The sequence below is a fragment of the Ursus americanus genome, chromosome 11 (genome assembly GCF_024610735.1).
Source record: "Ursus americanus isolate L20-20 chromosome 11, mUrsAme1.1.p, whole genome shotgun sequence".
Taxonomy (NCBI): domain Eukaryota; kingdom Metazoa; phylum Chordata; class Mammalia; order Carnivora; family Ursidae; genus Ursus; species Ursus americanus.
Window position 1 is genome coordinate 58,210,271 of NC_142137.1, and position 17,990 is coordinate 58,228,260.

The following is a 17,990-nucleotide window of genomic DNA, read 5'->3' on the forward strand; positions in this document are numbered from 1 at the left end:
TTTAACAAGACTCAGCCCAAATAAATTAATACTCCTCATTATCCTAAGCCAAACTATGAATAGGTATATACATCTATCAATTTGGAATAGCCAACAAGAGGTAATTATAGATAAGTATTTAAGTATATTAAAATCTGAGTATTTAAATATAAAAAGTGCATAAAAGTAGAAACCCTCCAAATCTTTCTCTGAGAAACTCAAACATTTTTGAACATTTTCAAATATATTATTTTTTGATCCACGTGAAAGGACATATAGTTTTAACATACAGAAATTTATATGACACTAGGTATTGTTTCAGTGAGTTTGAACTGCAAAGTAAAACTATGACTGCAGAAATCATTGCTAAATCAGAAATTCTGATCTTAGATAGAAAACTCTTAACTTATTTAGTTTAGTCTTTGATTATGCCCCGAAAGATATAAGAATTTTCTGAAGAATTGTATGCATTCCTGCATATCAGAAAAGACAGCTTTATAAAAAACAAATCAAACTTTAGTAGATAGTAGTTGTGTCTGAAACATGTTTCATAGAGCAGGAGATAGATGTCACTCATATGTACTAAACATACACTAGAAACTAGAATAAAATTCTGAAAAACTAATCCTTTGACACTACATTCTTAACAGCTGTGTCTTTCACTACTTGTCCATTTTAAAATAGTAGTAATTCTTGCTACCCATCTTGGGCCAATTGTCTTACTCTTTGCACATTTGTAACTTTTTTGCCTTCATTCTTGTTAGCATTCGGAAATAAAAGAATAATTTAGTATCATTCCTCTCACCAATACATGCAAATTCTACTAATTTAGGATGGTCAAAAAAAGAAAAACAGGTGGGGTAAGTTTGAGATGAATCAGAAGAACCACAAGGTGATGATGTTATTAAAACCATCGAAAGTAGTAATTAAATTACTAGCCTTAATACTTTCTGCAGTGTGGTAGGATATAAATAAATAGTTAAGTGATACAATATAAATTATAAAACCAATATAGTTAATAGAAAACAATGTATCATGAGAGAAGAAAAAACATGTAAAAGTGGGTTGGGAGTTCAACTTAGTCACTCCTAAATACTAAGAGGAGGACCACTATTATAAAAATGAAAAGTGGCCATACAACCTTTATCAAAATCAATGTGTTTATTCAAAATAATAATATAAATGAGCAACTTTTTGGAAAGCATTTAAGTCCCATAATCAAAATTGGTAATCTCAGCAGTTTAGCTGATCAGTATCAAAGCTCAATTCAAAAAGCATCCTGAGAAAATCCAAGTAATGAATATAGTTTGTTTTTTTCATTTGTTTTTAAATAAACCAGCAGTGTCTCTGAAATAGAATATTAAATTCTGTCATCCTGAATTAACATAAGAAATAACTTCTGCTATCTCCATTTGGTCTCTGCATTTCAAAGAACTCAGATTGCTTTACTGAGCACTTTAATAATATTGGAATTTTGTTTTAGTACTGCATCAGAAATGTGTGTGTGTGTGTGTGTGTGTGTGTGTGTGTGTGTGTGTGCATATGTGAAAATAATAAAAACATTTGTTAGGTTATTTCAGTTTGAAGGAAACCCAGGGCCACATAGACCATTATATAAATGCTGCCTTCAGGAGTTGCCATGTGCCCTAGAAAAAAAACAAGAAGCTGTAAATATTTTCTATGTTTATTTAATCATAATTATTTGGTAAATATATTCAAGTGGGATATGCTGAAAGCATTTTTGGAACTTTGACAAAAATTCTGAAAACCAATGGTAGGAATTTTCAGTTTTGGGAAAAATAAGTCTTTTCTTTACATTTATGGCTTATGTTGGAAATTTCTTTTGGAAATACTAAAAAACATTTGTATAATTTTATATTCATATTTAGATATGTAGCTATTGCTCTAAGATGAAATATATCAAATAAAAAAGTATTAATAATTTTTTACATTCCTGTGGCTATTTAATATCAGAGGTGACTGTGATATTTTAAAATATTTATAACATAACTATTATCTTCTTTGAAAAACAAGTATACGCATTTCTATTCCTGAAAATATCACTGAATCCAGTGTTACTTATGTGATATTTTTTGATAAAGGATTTATGAGGATCCATAAATGCTACTTAGCAAAAATAACATCATTTTTAAAGAGTAATCTTTTAAGACTATTATAGAAGTAATTGGATGCTGCCAATGTTGCAGGTTTTACTTGGTCTATGGAGAGATTCCAAGGATATTTTCCACTTAGCCAAAGAAAGTATGATTTTTCTGGGGGAAGAGAAGGTCAAACTTTGACCTTATTTATTAAGGTTCAGTACTTTCACTGGGATAAAAGAGAAAAACAGTACAGAAAGACTTTTTTATTTACTTCCAGTTATGTTTCAGGTATTTGCTTCTATCAGAAAAGCTTTTTATTCATTCAACAAATGTTTACTTAGCGATTGCTGCATACAAAGCACTCTACTGAGTGCAAGGGGGGGTGCAAAGATGAATCAAATGGGGGCCCAGTTTTTAGAAGTGCAGTGCAGTGGAACAAGTGTAAACTTTTTAAAATATGAGATTTTAAATGATGAACGTCATAAGGGAAGTGTACAGATAAAGGGCTATTGGAAAAGGGAAACTGATTTATAGCAAGGAGATTGTGAAAATTTATGGGCGCGATATCATTTGAAATGTGCTATTATAAAGAATAGATCCTTTAACAAAAGTTGTCAACTAGAATACTACTTAGGATTACATTTATAAATAAAATATTTTTGTTAGAAAAGAAATGCGATGAAAAGTTAAAAACACCTTTTTTTTAAGGAAAAGAGGCAACTAAAATCTGTATGGTGACTAACATAATATAATAAAAAATATTATTAAAAAAATCTTAATTATAAAAATATTAGATAAACTTATTGAAAGTCACAGCCAGAATAAAGTTAAATATTTCTTGCCTCATTAAATGTAAGTAAATATTTGAACATACCTAAAATTATAAGTATTATTCTCAGTATTTTAAAGATCTCTCTGGTAATGATAGAATTTATATGATTTTGAAGTTTGTATCTAGAAAGTTAACCCTAAAATAAATTTTGACTATACTTCTTGCACAGGATTCTTAGTTCAAGATGAAGCTTATTCAGTTAACTAGTGTCAAAGAATTTTTGCATTTTCTTTCAGAAACAGTTAATTGCTGCCTATATTTTTCTTTATCTGTTCTCTAACAGCTATACCAAGATTTTTCTAAATGGTTGTAACTTACGGAAAAATTGTTATAGATTAAAGTTAATATTTATATATACTGGGGATCTCTCTAATGTGAAAGATAATGCACTACTGTTTGCTCTTCTTACTGTAATATTATAAGAGTTGTTACTAATTGTACGCATGACATTTTCTTGAGGCCAATAATATGGAAACTTATCTTAGAAGTTACCAGATTATTTTGTTTGTACTTTTCCCTATGACAACTCCGTGTTTGTGACTGACGATGTGCCTGTTCCTTCCATTGTCTTCGTTTGTGTAGGTTCTTCATCACCACACAATTCAGATGATGAACAAAAAATGAATAATTTTATAGAAAAGGGTATAGTATCTTTATTTTAAAGTATTTTCTTTATGTTTAATTCATTTAGTTTACTTTGAATAGATTTTGACATTTTATATCAAAATATTATTTTCAGTGAAGACCAAAAGCAGAAAGTTTTCCAAGATGGTAGCCAGTGATATAGGTAGGAAATAGAAATTTCTCTTTTGTTTCTAATCCTTGCTATATGCAGTGTTATTCAACACCAGAAAATGATCTAATGCATTGCATTTTGTATATATTAATTTGTTATTTCTGTGCTAAACAATAATCTCTTGGGCTGTTTCTTCTAAACTCATTGGGGCAGTAATTATTAAAAATCAGTTAAATTGGGATTGCAGTTCTTCTTCTGACTTACAATGTGAATTCTATTTTTATTTTTGCTTTATTTAAAATAAAGCAGGGTTCAATTTATGCAATAAGTAGTACAATTTTATACTTCCAGATTTTGAGATCTTTTTCCTTTATAGTTTTGTTTGTATTTTCTCCTACCTTTATTCCATCTTTCTCAAATTTTCAAAATCCCCAATTTCAAGGAAATAGTTCTCTAAAATATTGACTTTTGTTCTGTAATCTGCACTACCCTTGAGTTAAATGGGAATTTTCTTAAGACTCTTCCCTTCCCCCCAAGTAAAAATGATTGATGGAGAGTATTTTATATTAATCCTTTGACTGTTTTTATGAATATACTTTGAAATGAATTACCCAGTCCAAGGTTTTCAGTTTAAAATAGGAAGACAAAATAGAATCAAATTTGAGGACATAATCAAACTCTTAAGATTTTTTGGTTGGTCATAGAAATTTGAATATTCTCTGAAGATTTTTAAAGGCTTGAGAAACACTGTTTTACAAAAAGAGAATAAATCTTTGATTTAAATACAAAATTTTTATTATACGGTTATTATGTTATTTCCTCCAAAATGCCTACCATATATTCCTTGAATTATATTAAATGATATGCATTTCTAAGGCCGCTGAAATAGATTTACCTTTTCTTATGATAAAGCTTAATATATAATCAAATTAAATTTCAAAAATTTAACAGAAGTAGCATCCATATTGTCTGCATGTTGTAAATTGAACCCTGTTTAGTCATATTAACGTTGGCTGACTGTTAGCACCTCTGGTCATTTTTAAAATAAGATGGTTTATTCTTGGGCAAAGGGCTCTTCATATATGGCGAGTTGATTATCTCTTTGTGGTTTTATAGTGAATCAGTTGGTAATAGTTAAATCACTTTAATTATGTACTAGCACTATAGCATAATACTTTTTCAACCAAATCTTTTTAATATTTTTTCTTAATAGTACTTATTGTCATATAATGTAAAAAGTTAGAAGGGACTTTCCTACATACCCTTAATCAAAGAACTTTTAGAATTTAATTATCTGGGATTTTACCTTGCATGAAGGAACCTTGTGTATATAATTAAATTTTTAAAAATAATTTCTCTGTCCGATTTTTGATCCTGGGGTTGTATTTGCTTTGTTAAATGTGGTGACTATCTCCTCTCTTTTTTCTGTGTTTTGAATAGAATATGTAACATGAAGTATCTGAGCCTGAATATTTGAAAGTCTTCAGTTAACAAATTTCTTAGATGAGGAACATTATTGGAAGTTCTTTGGTGATGTTCTTGCTTGCTTTTTATGTTATTGGCAAGTTTTTCTTTTTGTCGTGCCAGTTTTTATATTTATAGTTTTTGGGAAACGTGTTAACTTTATTCAGTTTTTCAAACTTAGGTTAGTCACACAGTTATACATAATTATTTTGCTTCTTCAGAAACTACTGCTCTGGCTCCTTTTTTTTATATAATTTTGTTTGGTTTTGGTGGTAATCTTTCAGTGTGGTTTTTAATCCCAACATAGGTAAAAGGAAAACTCACTTCTCAGTTTTTTTCTTCATTCATATGGAGACTGCTCCATTTTTGACTATAAAATTTTTACAGTTAAAAAAATGAGTTTCTCTCTCTACATTAGTGTCTAGTTTTATAATAAGAGTTATAAAATATGCTATTGAAAAACATATAAAATAATATCAGGAGAAAAAATACATAGACTCTCCTGAAGACCTCTCTGTCAAGACGTGTTTTCTGTGTAAAGATTATGGTGTCAAAAGTAAAGGTTTCTGGGGCGCCTGGGTGGCGCAGTCGTTAAGCGTCTGCCTTCGGCTCAGGGCATGATCCCGATGTTCCGGGATTGAGCCCCGCATTGGGCTCCTCCGCTGGGAGCTTGTTTCTTCCTCTCCCACTCCCCCTGCTTGTGTTCTCTCTCGCTGGCTGTCTGTCTCTGTCAAATAAATAAATAAAATCTTTAAAAAAAAAAAAAAAGTAAAGGTTTCCTTGAGGAGTGCTTGGGTGGCTCAGTTGGTTAAGCATCCGACTCTTGACTTCAGCTTAGGTCATGATCTCAGGGTCATGAGATTGAGCCCCACATCGGGCCCCCACTCAGTGGGGAGTTGGCTTGAGATTGTCTCTCTTGCTCTCCTTCTGCCCCCCTCCCCGTGCTCTCTCTGTCTCTCTCTAAAATAAATAAATAAAATTTTTTTTTAAAAAGTGCTAGGATTTCTTGAGCATTCTGAGCTCACCGTGTTCCTTATCATCCAGTCCTGTACTTCCCCTGAAGTATTCTGAGCCTCATAAAATTATCACCTCTCTCTTCCTCAGTCTACAAACATTTATAGCTTCAACTGTAATTGTAGTGATGCAGTGGCCTAGTAAGGGAGGGCATAAGAATTTAAGCCTAGACCCTGAAGATTGACACTAGTAAGAAAGCCAACTTGCTTGGAAGGCTGACTGAAGTGTCTTGGCTCCAAAACTTTGTTTCCGCAGCTGCACCTTTTCTTTGAAAGTAATTGCTGCTGATATTGGAGGGGTGAGGTGCAAAATGTCATTCCTTAACACTCTAACCCAAGCTTGGAAAATCAGCCTCTTTTTTACTGCCCAACAGTACAGCTGAGATAGCTGAGATGATAACAGTTTTTTAAAAACATATATATATATATATACTTAACAATTACAATTTTTCTGACACCATGCCGTGCCAGCCTTTTATAAGTAATATTTCTTATTTAATCCATTTGATGTGACTACAGTGAGCTACTTACTATTACTTCCCTGTTTTACAGATGAGGAAAAAGAGAGGTAGAGTGTAAGTAATGTATCTTGTGGTTACACAGCTAGCAAATGACAGAGCCAGGATTCCCACCCAAGTAGTCTGACTTCACTGTTTGTCATTCAGCACTGTAGTATATTACCTCTTAAGACAATTTACTAAAGTCTGTAAGGATTCAAAAACAAGTCCATTGTGTGATTTGTAACTAGATACTCTGGTTATGGGCCTGTTCTATCTACATAGTAACCTAGAAAAAAAGATGGTTCCTGTTAAGTTCTGCCCTACCACCAGATCTTGGTTGTCGTGTTGGTGCCTAACACCCAAACATAATATACAGTGCCTGGAAGTCTACCTTCCTCAAAGACCAGACTCAAGGAAAGTAACTACAGCAAAGAGCAGAGACCCTAACCCATCTACCCAAAGCCTAGCTTCCTTGTTTCCTGGCTGACAGCTAACTCAGGTAAATGATGCTGACAGTGACTTCCTTGTTCATGCATTGGAAGAGCAGCCTAAAAAGATATAACTTTAGTTTTGTGAGTTTAACAGCAAAAATATAGCAGAATATAATGCAATTGCAGCATCCCTAAAGAAAGGTATATGCATGTAATACACATATAGTGATTTGTTTTGCCTGTTTAAACTTGATTAATTTTTGTTAGTAAAATCTTAGTGACGAGCATTTCCAAAATCAATCTTTCCTGTAGTATTAACCATTTCTGTAAATCATTTAGAAAATAAGAATAGTTATCAATTTTTAATTTGCTTATTATTTATATTTTATAAAACTTTGGAAATATAAAATTCTGTAAAGCTTCTTGTTAAGTTTGTAAAAAAAAAAAAAGTCCTTAAATGTGTATCTTTGTTAAACTGTTAATCAAATTTTTCGTGATACCTTATGAATAAAATATGGTCCAGATGCTAGCATTGTTTGGTTGATTTTGAAACTACATGATCAACCTTTTCTAAAGATTGTTAATTCTATTTCATTGATTCTATTTCACTGTGAAAGTAGATTTCTAGCTGGATACGGTGGTCTACAAGCCCATGTCCCATATTATTACTAATTTTCATATAGAAGAAATGATTACATGAAGCTGTGAGGGGGAAAATAATAACTAGAGATTAAAATATAGACACTCAAAAATACAGTGACTTACTGAGCCAAAACAAATAGAAACTTGGCTCCATTTAATGAGTACCTTCCAAGCTCCAGTCACTATAGATACTCTTCAGGTGGTATTTGTAAACCTAGGGAGGATTGTACCTCCATGGTCCTTTTAACTTCTCAGACTCTGAGTTAGCAGTTACTTGGGTAATGACTAATTTTCTTTTTTAGCAAAAACTGAAGTAATTTTTGAAGTCAATTTAAATGAAGATAATGATCATTAGTCTAAATACTGTTTTCATTAGTTCTCTTTTACCTAAGACCAATGATTCCTTTTTTAAATTAAGGAGTTCTAATGCAACTTAAATAGGTTCTTAGTCATTATTTTCTAAATCACTAACTAATTAAATCCTACAATTTTAAATCTGCTCAAGCCCCCTTATTTTTCAAGAAAAGATATTGAGCCTCAAAGAAGTTAAGTTGCACATCCAAAGTAATGTCCCACAGTAATGACCTAGTCAGGACCAGAATCCCGGTCTCTTGACTCTTATTTTACTATAGCATATCTCCACTCTCATGCTGTAAGTTCTCTTTTTCTTGTGCTGTCTTCCCAATTCTTTTATATTTACAAGTTGAAAAAGAAATTCTCAGAGGTCCATTTGGAGTTTGCCATGTGAATAAAAAGGTATGTATCAAATTAATTAAGTAGAATTTTAAGTTATAAAATTATTCTAATTCATTATAAAAAATTAGTACTGACATTTCTACTTTATATTCCCCATTATTCAATCCCAAATGTGTGGCTGTTACTTCTATAGACGTTCATCTTTATATTTAATCCAAATATGGCTACTGAAAAATAGAAGCTCATCTTGAAAGAGAAGATGAGTCGAGTGTGCAGTAGTACCATTTTTACAGGTAAAATTACTCTTAATTTATGAAGAACTAAATTTCACAGTCAGGTACTTAAAAACCATTATACAAGTCTGAGGTTTTCTAATTAATTCTTTTTCTTTTTTTCAGGATGACTAACATCTGAAGAGTATAGCATAGTGTGTATTGGATTTTAATTTTATTTCAGAATGTATTTTCTGTCAAATTTCCTAATAAAATCTCAGCAAAGTCTGTTTGTCTTTTGTATCATAGTACTTCCTATGTATGCATTTCTTACTCCATAGAACCATCTTTTTCTTATACTGGAAGAATGTAAAATGATCTTTCTGGAAATAATTTATTGTTTGATTCCTAACATAAAGTAAATTAGTCCAATTGAAGTTAAATCACTGAAATACTTTCTTTGTCAAGTATTGTTTGAATAGAACTGTTAATGTGGCAATCCTGTTCACGAAGATGGTGCTGAAGGCGAAGAAGGAAGCCGCTGACCCTCTCAAACCTGAAGCCAAAGCAAAGGCTTTGAAGGCCAAGAAAGTGGTGCTGAAAGGTGTTCACAGTCACAAAAAAAAAAAAAAAAAAAAAAAAAATCTGCACGTCACCTGCATTCCGATGGCCCAAGACACTGCATCCCCAAAGGCAGCCCAAATACTCTTGAAAGAGCACCCCCAGGAGAAACAAGCTTGACCACTATGCCACCATCAAGTTCCCCCTAACTACTGACTCATCCATGAAGAAAATAGAAGACAACAACACACTTGTGTTCATTGTGGATGCAGAGACAAAAAGCACCAGATCAAACAGGCTGTGAAGAAGCTCTGTGACATTGATGTGGCCAAGGTCAACACCCTGATTAGGCCCAATGGAGTGAAGAAGGCATATGTTCAACTGGTTCCTGACTATGATGCTTTGGATGTTGCCAACAAAGTTGGGATTATCTGAGCTGAGTCCAGCTGGCTAAATCTAAATTTTTTCACCAAAACAACCAAATAACAATGTGGCAATTTATGTTCTACCATTACTTGTATTAGTTTGCAAGTAGCTGCCATAACAAAATACCACAGCCTGGGTGACTGAAACAACAGAAATTTATTTCCTCTAGGACAGCTCTGGAGGCTACAAGTCCAAGATCAAGGTGTTAAAAGGTTTGATTTCTTCTTGGCTTGCAGGTGGCCGCTTTTTCATTGAGTCTTTTATAATCTTCCTTCTATTCTTCACAACTGTGGTGTTTGTGTGTTTAAATTTCCTCTTTCCGTCAGTTGAGATGAGGGTCTACCCCTAATGGCTTCATTTCAACTTAATCACCTCTTTAAAGGCCCTGTCTCCAAATTCCTCATATTCTGAGGTATTGAGGGTTAATGTTTCAACATACAAATTTTGGAGGAACAGTTCAGCATACACCTTTTTTTTGTAACACCTTTTATGCTATAGAAAATGCAGAGTTTATTATGATATCCTAGACGATAAGTTTTATGAATTTACGGAAAGCAAATAGAAATGGGAAAAATATTGAAGACTAAAGGTACAGGAGTTCAAGAATTAGAAGAATTTGCTATAGCTGAATCTTTAACAGATACTTTAAAGATTCCCCTTCATTTCAGGTAATGTATATGTGTTCCATATATCAAAAGTGATCTGTTTGATGAATAGGCCTGTGTTTAATTTGCCCTTTTTTTCTTTATTTCATCTGTGAGAAAATTAAGCTTCTTTCTGTAGAAGTAAAATTCCAGTGACTGTGCTTATTCATTTATTTATTCATTCATCAGCATGGTCATTGACCACACGTTAAGTGTAATACACATACACAGATGCAGAATTTTGCAGGATAAATTTTTATCTCCAAACTCATGGAATTTATATTCTAACATGGGAAATATACATTGATAGACATTGATATTATTAATTCTAATGGCTATTAAAATAATGTGTAATAAGTGGCAAGAATTTCTACTTCTTCATCTCACTTTGCCGTTGGTATCTTTGCCATATCCTATAAGCTAATTTTTAGTCTTGTTACTACTCTGATTTTTAAAATTTGATATGGATACATTTCAACATTTTACTTTAAAAAAGTGGCATTGGATCTCTGCAGATGGTGAAAAAACTGATATGTTACCTTCTTTTTAATTATTGAACCTCTCAGTATAAACAAAATTTGGTTTTTTGGCATCTTCATACTGCCGTAATAATAAGTCATTTTCCCTGTTATTGTTGGTATACTGTTTCCTATAAAAGTCACTTTCCAAAAAGCAGAAGTTACACTTCTGTTTTCCTTTCTTTTAAGAAACCTTCCATAGAAAAATCAGATGTGGGGGCGCCTGGGTGGCTCAGTCGTTAAGCGTCTGCCTTCGTCTCAGGGCGTGATCCTGGAATTCTGGAGATCGAGCCCCACATCGGGCTCTTCCGCTGGGAGCCTGCTTATTTCTCTCCCACTCCCCCTGCTTGTGTTCCCTCTCTCACTGGCTGTCTCTCTCTCTGTCAATAAATAGATAAAATCTTTAAAAAAAAAAATTAGATGCGGAACAAAGTAGATAGAAAAAGGAAAATTATAAAACATCAGCTTAATTTCAGAGAAGCAATATGAATCTCCATAATTGAGAAACTTTACAGGGATTGGTATAGTTGCCATGACAAAACTGTCATCTGTGGTAAGGAGGTCTAAACAGTGCTCTTGAGATTTGTTTCTTTCCTTGCTGTTGAAACCATTGCAGACATGATTGTTGTGATCGTACATCACTTCATTATTCCTAGCAAGCAAATGAAGCTCTTTACTGCTTACTCAGACAGTTAGCTTGATATCTTCATTCCAGTTTATAAGAAGAGAGTAGAGACTCAGGTTTACAGCCTGCCAAGACATACCTGATACCAGTTTTCTTCAGATTGAAGAAACTTTATTGTCATTCCCCTCGTTTCTGCTGTGGACAAAGGCATAGGAAAAGAGAACTAGTTTATAATCTCTAGTGACAGAAGATTTCAAATCAAGGAAGATAAATTGAGTACAAGGAGCAAGAGTTGAAGAAGACACAGTTGAAGAAGAGAAAGACAACTTGTCTTCCAAGAACTCATTTCAATTGTATGTCTTCAGTTTGAAAGCCTCAATGGGAGTTGAGTAACTTCAAAGCATGAGCAGAAGTTTCTTTATACATGCAATGAAATCAGCTTACAAGGTAACTGGGTTGGCAAGTGCTTCTGAGACTCCTAAGAAGTAAAAATACGATCACCAAAAATTGGTGGATAAAGTCTATGACTGCTTCATCCACAGAATTATACCAGGGTGCAGAGTATATGCTAGGAGGATTGAGTAAAGGTTTTCCAGAGGTGGATCTCCCTGTTGTGGACCTGCCATCAAGGAGGTTAACTAAACAGACCAGAAAATAAGTATATTCCCTAGAAGTCACAAAATTAAAACATAAAAATATATGGCCTAAATTTCAACTTTAGACCTTAGGTTTGGGACTTAGCCTTCCACAGAAAACAACTGTAAAACTAGTCAAAATATCTAGGCTCTTCTTTCTAGACATTGAGCAACAGGTAGTCTAGGGCTGCCATCCTTGAGAGAAAGGAAAAATAGGAGGTGAGCTTCATGACCAGGTTTCTGCCATGGAACACTTTCCTGTTGCAGTGCAGGTTGGGTAGAACTCAGGAGGAGCTGCAGTCTTACCAAGCTAAGGCAGCAGGGAGTGGAGTTCTGGGCTGCTAAATTGACTAGAATTTGTGAGATAGTGTTCTAGAGAGGAAGGAACTGCAGAGAGGGGACTTCACAGAAGTCTGTGTGTAGGGTTAACTCAGGTTCAACTCCAGGCTAAAGTTATACATGAGCTGGGCAAGACTCTCTAAGGCCTAGTAGCAACCACCTGCTATGAGTCTGAGAGCTGGCAAGGATACCAGCAGTCATGCAGTACCAGGAATTGCTGCCATTAGACCTTGCTGAACACCTTGGTCCTTCTGGATATCCCAGAAAGGCCGCTCCTTAAGAGTAAGGATCACTTCTTAGCATAAATGCCATATCCTAGAACTAAATTCAAACTGATACAGACCTACCCTAACAAAGAAGAAAACCAAACCTGATAAAACCAAGGATCCACCAGTAATTTAATGGCCAGGCAGAGCAAAGCTCAACACCTACTAAGGTGGATGATATAATACAGACTCCCTTCAACACATTATCCACTCTGTCCTGTAACCAATCAAAAGTTCCTAGGCATGTGAAATAAAGATTCAAAATCAAAAGTAGGAAAATGTGACCCATAATTAAGAATAAGAAAATTAGTAGAAACAGACTGAAAAATGATTTAGATACTGTAATTAGCCCAAGATTTTTAAAGCAGCTGCTGTAATATGTTTTAGTACTGAAAAGAAAAAAATGGTCATAATGAGTGAACAGATAGAGAATAGCAGCAGCAGCATAGAGAAAATAGCAACTTTATAATGAATAAAATGAAAATTCTAGTACTGAAAGTTCAATATCTGCTATGATAAAACCATCCAGATGAGTATCTATCACTGGATAGAGACTACAGAAGAAAGGGCTGTGGAGCTTGACAGCAGATAAATACAAATACGTTGTGGAATGCCAAGGATCTGAATCCTTCCCCACCCCCTCCTTTTGCTCTTCCCCTTGCCATAAGTATCCATAAAAAATAGACAAGTTACATTCGAAAGTAGGTGATAATCAGCCTGGCTTTAGATTTCTCAGCTACCCACAATGCTGAGAGAAAATGGAACAACTTGAGTTTTGAGGGGATATAGTTGTGGGCTGGGACTTGTACATATTACCAAATTTCTCTGATCCATGTTTGTCTTTGTTTTCAGCTAAACAGAAGTTTGTAAAATGTTATATTCATATGCCTTTCTTTTAAACTTGAAGAAAAAAGCTACCTCTTAGAGACATACTTTAGAAGACCTTGGGATTTGGGAGTTGTACTAGAAATGACTGTCCCCTATGGAACTCTTTCCTAAGGAAATAATCAAAATATATGAAAATATTTTTGTACATTTTTATTGCCTTATTTATTGGAAAAAATCTTATTCAGGAAGTGTTCATATAAATAAATATGCAGCCATTAAAATATACTAATAACTGAGGAAAGAAAATGCTTCTTCTGGTAGTGGAAAAACAGGATACAGATTTGTATATAAAATAAAAATGGATTTTAAAAAGTTGCAGGAAATAGGCAAACGTCTTGCCTCTTGATTATAAGCATTCGTGGTGGCCATGTATTCTGTTTCTCTGTTTTCCAAATTTTCTGTAAAGGACACACAATTCAAAAAAGCTTAAAGATAAAATGCATATGTATGAGGGGACAGTTAGAAGATGTTAATCTGTTAATGCCTGTGAATCTATTGCTTGAGACTGTGTTTTTCATCTAAAAATTCTAATTTTATACATTGAAGAAGAAATGTAAGCTTTAAAATACTTTGGGAAGAAGATAAAGAACATTGTCCCAAGTGAAGGATGCCTTACACAGGAGTTTATACCATGTAATTTCATTCATATGAAGTTCTAGAATAGACAAAACTGATTGATAGTGGAAAAAAAAAAACCCATCAGAACAGTGGATATTTCTAGGGATGAGGACAGGAATTGATTGGGAAGAATATGCATGACATTTCTTGGGATGAATTTCTATATCGTGTTAAGGGTTTGAGTTACATAGGTGTTTGTCAAAACTCAATATGTATTTAAGATTTGTTCATTTGTATATAAATTTTATTTCAAAAGAATACTGTCAACAAGTGAGGAACATACAGTTTTGTGAAAATGTACAAAGTCTGAGTTATTCCTTGATGGCTTTATCTTCATGTCCCATGGTCTTAGATGGGTATTCCAGGGTAAGAAATTTAGAAGTTCCGTGTACTCTAATTGGCACCTTGTGCATGCATCTGTTACTTGGTACATTGCAGTGGAATTTTTTCATTCCTCCAATGAGCTGTGAACTCTTGGAGGCAAGAAATCCCTGCCTTCTGGCATATGGCCGGTAATGTGCCCAATAAATATTTAATAGGTAATAAGTATGCCTCTGCTCTTGCCCCACCTCTATGTGTAACAGAAATGTTTCTCTGTTCATTAAAATTATTAGTTCTGTATCTTTTTTATAATATTAATTGGTAAGTGGAATTAACACAAAATAACAAAGGTTAATCTTTTAACATTTGTCATTTTAAGTTCTGTGTTCAAGGAGATTGCTCAAAATTATATCAAAGTGTTACAGAAGTGTGGCTTAAATATTTTGAATGCTATGAGTTCACGGTCGGCTTGTGGGTCTCCAGTTGCAGAGTGTTCAGGAAAAAATATTAGACCCCATAATTAAATCATTTTATGACATTTATAGTAAATTCAGAAAATCTGCCTAGTCTTTTTTGTGTGCGATTTTAACCTCAATAAAATGTCAAAATTAGACCAACTGAAGAATTACTTGAAAGTTGGTTATATTCAGGGTTTTTTTTTAACATGATAAATAGTGCTAGACAAAAAAAAATTATGTTTTATGGGAAAGATTAACTTAAATTTTTTAAATATTTGAGAATTTATATAGAAGAATTTCTAGTAGAAAATCCTGAGGGAGATTGAAAGCATACACTTAAGAAATTCAAAAGGAAATTTCATGCTAGTGAAATTTTTTGGCAGAAATAGGTATATGCTTATTGAATGAAAGCTTCAACGGATATATTTCTAATTGACAGAATTTTTACTTAATGTATTGTCATTAATGAGGAATAAACTTGAGGTAGCTTGTAAATTATTCAAGTTATTTCTCTTCTTTGTTATGTTTAGCTGTATATTGAATTTAGTTTTTGAAACAAATGAGGTTGAGCTTAAAGCGGTGCATACCATTCTATACTTCATGTCCTAATGTTTTGGGGTTTTTTTCTATTTTCTTGTTTTAGTTCCTTGGAATATTATCGTAGAATAAAGGAATGCTGGGTTGTTTACAAGTGTATTAATAATTCATTTGTATAGCATTTTACAGTTTATTTAGAAATCGTATTTCATTTGTTTATTATTAATAACATTTATCAAATCCATATTGTGTGTCAGGTATTATGCTCAGTGCTTTGCTTACATCATCTTGTATAATCTTCACAGCTGTGAAATTGGCATTATTATCTATCCTCATTTAACAAATGAGGAAATTTCAGGTTTAGAGAGGCAAAGTGATCGGCCTAAGGTCACACATCTGGTAGTTGGTTGAAGTGGATTCCATCTAAGGTTTGATCTGATGCCAAATATAGTCCTAACCACTATTCTTTACCCTTCCACATTTTACAAACCTAGGTATTGAAGCTTGTCCAGGGAACATTTGTTATGACTAACTGATTATGCATACTGGGTTTGCTCAATTAGTTTTGGTTGCTATCCTGAAGTTTCTTTTAGTCTAAGGACCTGTCTGCCCAAAGTGTGGTTCATAGACCAGCAAGCAGCATTGGCATCTTCTGGGAGTTTGTTGGAAGTGTAAGAGCTCAGGCCCAATCCAGGAGTATAGAATCAAAATCTGATTTAACAGGATTGCCAGGTGATTGGTGTGTACTTTTAAGTTTTTGATAAGCACTGGTCTGAAAGAATAACTGGATTAAAGCAGAGTAGTGGAGTCTAGAGAGGCATCCACATCATCTGATTAATGTCTTTAGACTCTACCAGACTGATTTTTCTACTTCAGATAGCATCTAATATTGTATAGATATTATTTATCAGTCTGTGTACATTGTACCCATGGTATTTGGTGAAAACCTCTTTGAATTCTTTTGAGAGTGTTTAATATTGCATTTTAGAAGATGGTTTGGGGGTATAATATCTCCTAATTTTAGAGAATTATATATTAAATACGATGGTAACCATTTATATGAAATCAGCTAACCACAGATTTCATTGGCTTGTTTTGTAGTGCATTTTATCGATTAACTGATACTGATTATGTCTCGGTGAAAATGGGTTAGGACTGATTGTATATTTGACTCATTCTTGATGTTTAAAGGATGATGATTAGATTGATGAAGTTTAGAAATGAAAACTTGAATCCCCCACCCTTTCCCGGTTTGCCTAATGCCTCTTTCCTAATACTGGATTTATCATTTTTTTAGATGTGGAAGTTATATACTATGACTGGATTTCTCTTTGTTTACATGGCGCCCTTATGGACTAGCAGGGTCTGTGCTTTAAGTATCTCTTAACAGCCCAAAATTTAACCCAATATATGCATTCATGTATTAACAAACAAGTGCTTGTTCAAGATTGTGCATAGGGAGCACTAGTCTGTCACGCATGCATTGCCACTAACATAATAGATATAGTTAAACAGCTCCTAACTAAATCACTTCCTAGATTAAGGCAATAACTGACTTTGAGGATGGAAAGTGAATTCCAGTAAGTTTATACAGAGACTTTTTTATTCTGGTGCAAAATAGAAATCGACATATAGTTTACATTTTTGTAAATACTATAATTTTAGATTGGCATGACTTTGTTTCGTTTGTTTTTCACTGACAGGTAAATAATGGTGTTAACTTGTATCAAGAATAGGCGAATCCAGATAGTTGTATGATGTAATCAGATACTTAAATTTAATCTTAGATGGAAGTTGTCCTATATCCTAGAGATTAACTTAAAAAATAATGAACCCAGTAGCTATGAAGATGAGGAACTGGAAAGATTTTATTATATCAGCTATCCAAACTCCATCTTCTGCCTCTATTGTCCTTATCTGCAACACCTTCCTTCTGAGAAATGACTCTGCTTCTCTTAGAAAAGCCTAACCCTTTCCTGTGAGCCTAAGAAATAATTAACAGTTAGAATTAAAAAGCTTTCTTGAAGTAACAAATTCAAGCACACAAAGATATTACATCAAGTAAGTACAAACTTTTAAAAAGTTGAAAACAAGTTTTACTTTCCACCTATAATATTATTAATCATATTTTAATTATCTTAGCATCTAGATTTAGTAATAAAAGTATTTACTTCTATCTGGACAAGCAGTTGGTATTAATAAATATGAATCAAATATGCTTCAGAACTTTAAAAATGTGTTTTATTTTTCAGCAAAGATGTCAAGGAAGTTAAGCTTGCCTACTGACCTAAAGCCTGACTTAGGTAAGTAAAACAAATAAATAAATAAAATCTATAGTAGTTAAACTCCCTCCAAAGGGAAGACAAGGAAATCAGAAGATTTAAAATTACCATAGACTATATTTTTTATCAGAAATCAAGTTTAAAATGATTAAGATGTTTAAGGATCAATAACCTCTAGAATGCCATCTATAAATTATTAAAGATTATAAATTCAAGCAAACCAAAATAATACATTTTCTCAGCTCTCATACTTTAAACAAGGTTT

At 33.3% G+C, this 17,990-nt stretch overlaps 1 protein-coding gene across 5 annotated transcripts in view; it reads left to right on the forward strand.

Moving 5' to 3' along the window:
- STXBP5 (syntaxin binding protein 5) overlaps positions 1-17,990 on the forward strand; it is a 164,277-nt gene that overhangs the window by 112,004 nt on the left and 34,283 nt on the right. For 2 of the 5 annotated variants that reach the window (XM_045805295.2, XM_045805296.2), the window contains exons 20-22: positions 3,496-3,555; positions 3,653-3,700; positions 17,696-17,746. In XM_045805295.2, the coding sequence (XP_045661251.1) occupies positions 3,496-3,555; positions 3,653-3,700; positions 17,696-17,746 (159 nt within the window). The remainder of the gene's footprint in view (positions 1-3,495; positions 3,556-3,652; positions 3,701-17,695; positions 17,747-17,990) is intronic. The other 3 variants (XM_045805298.2, XM_045805299.2, XM_045805297.2) reach the window with 2 other exon arrangements.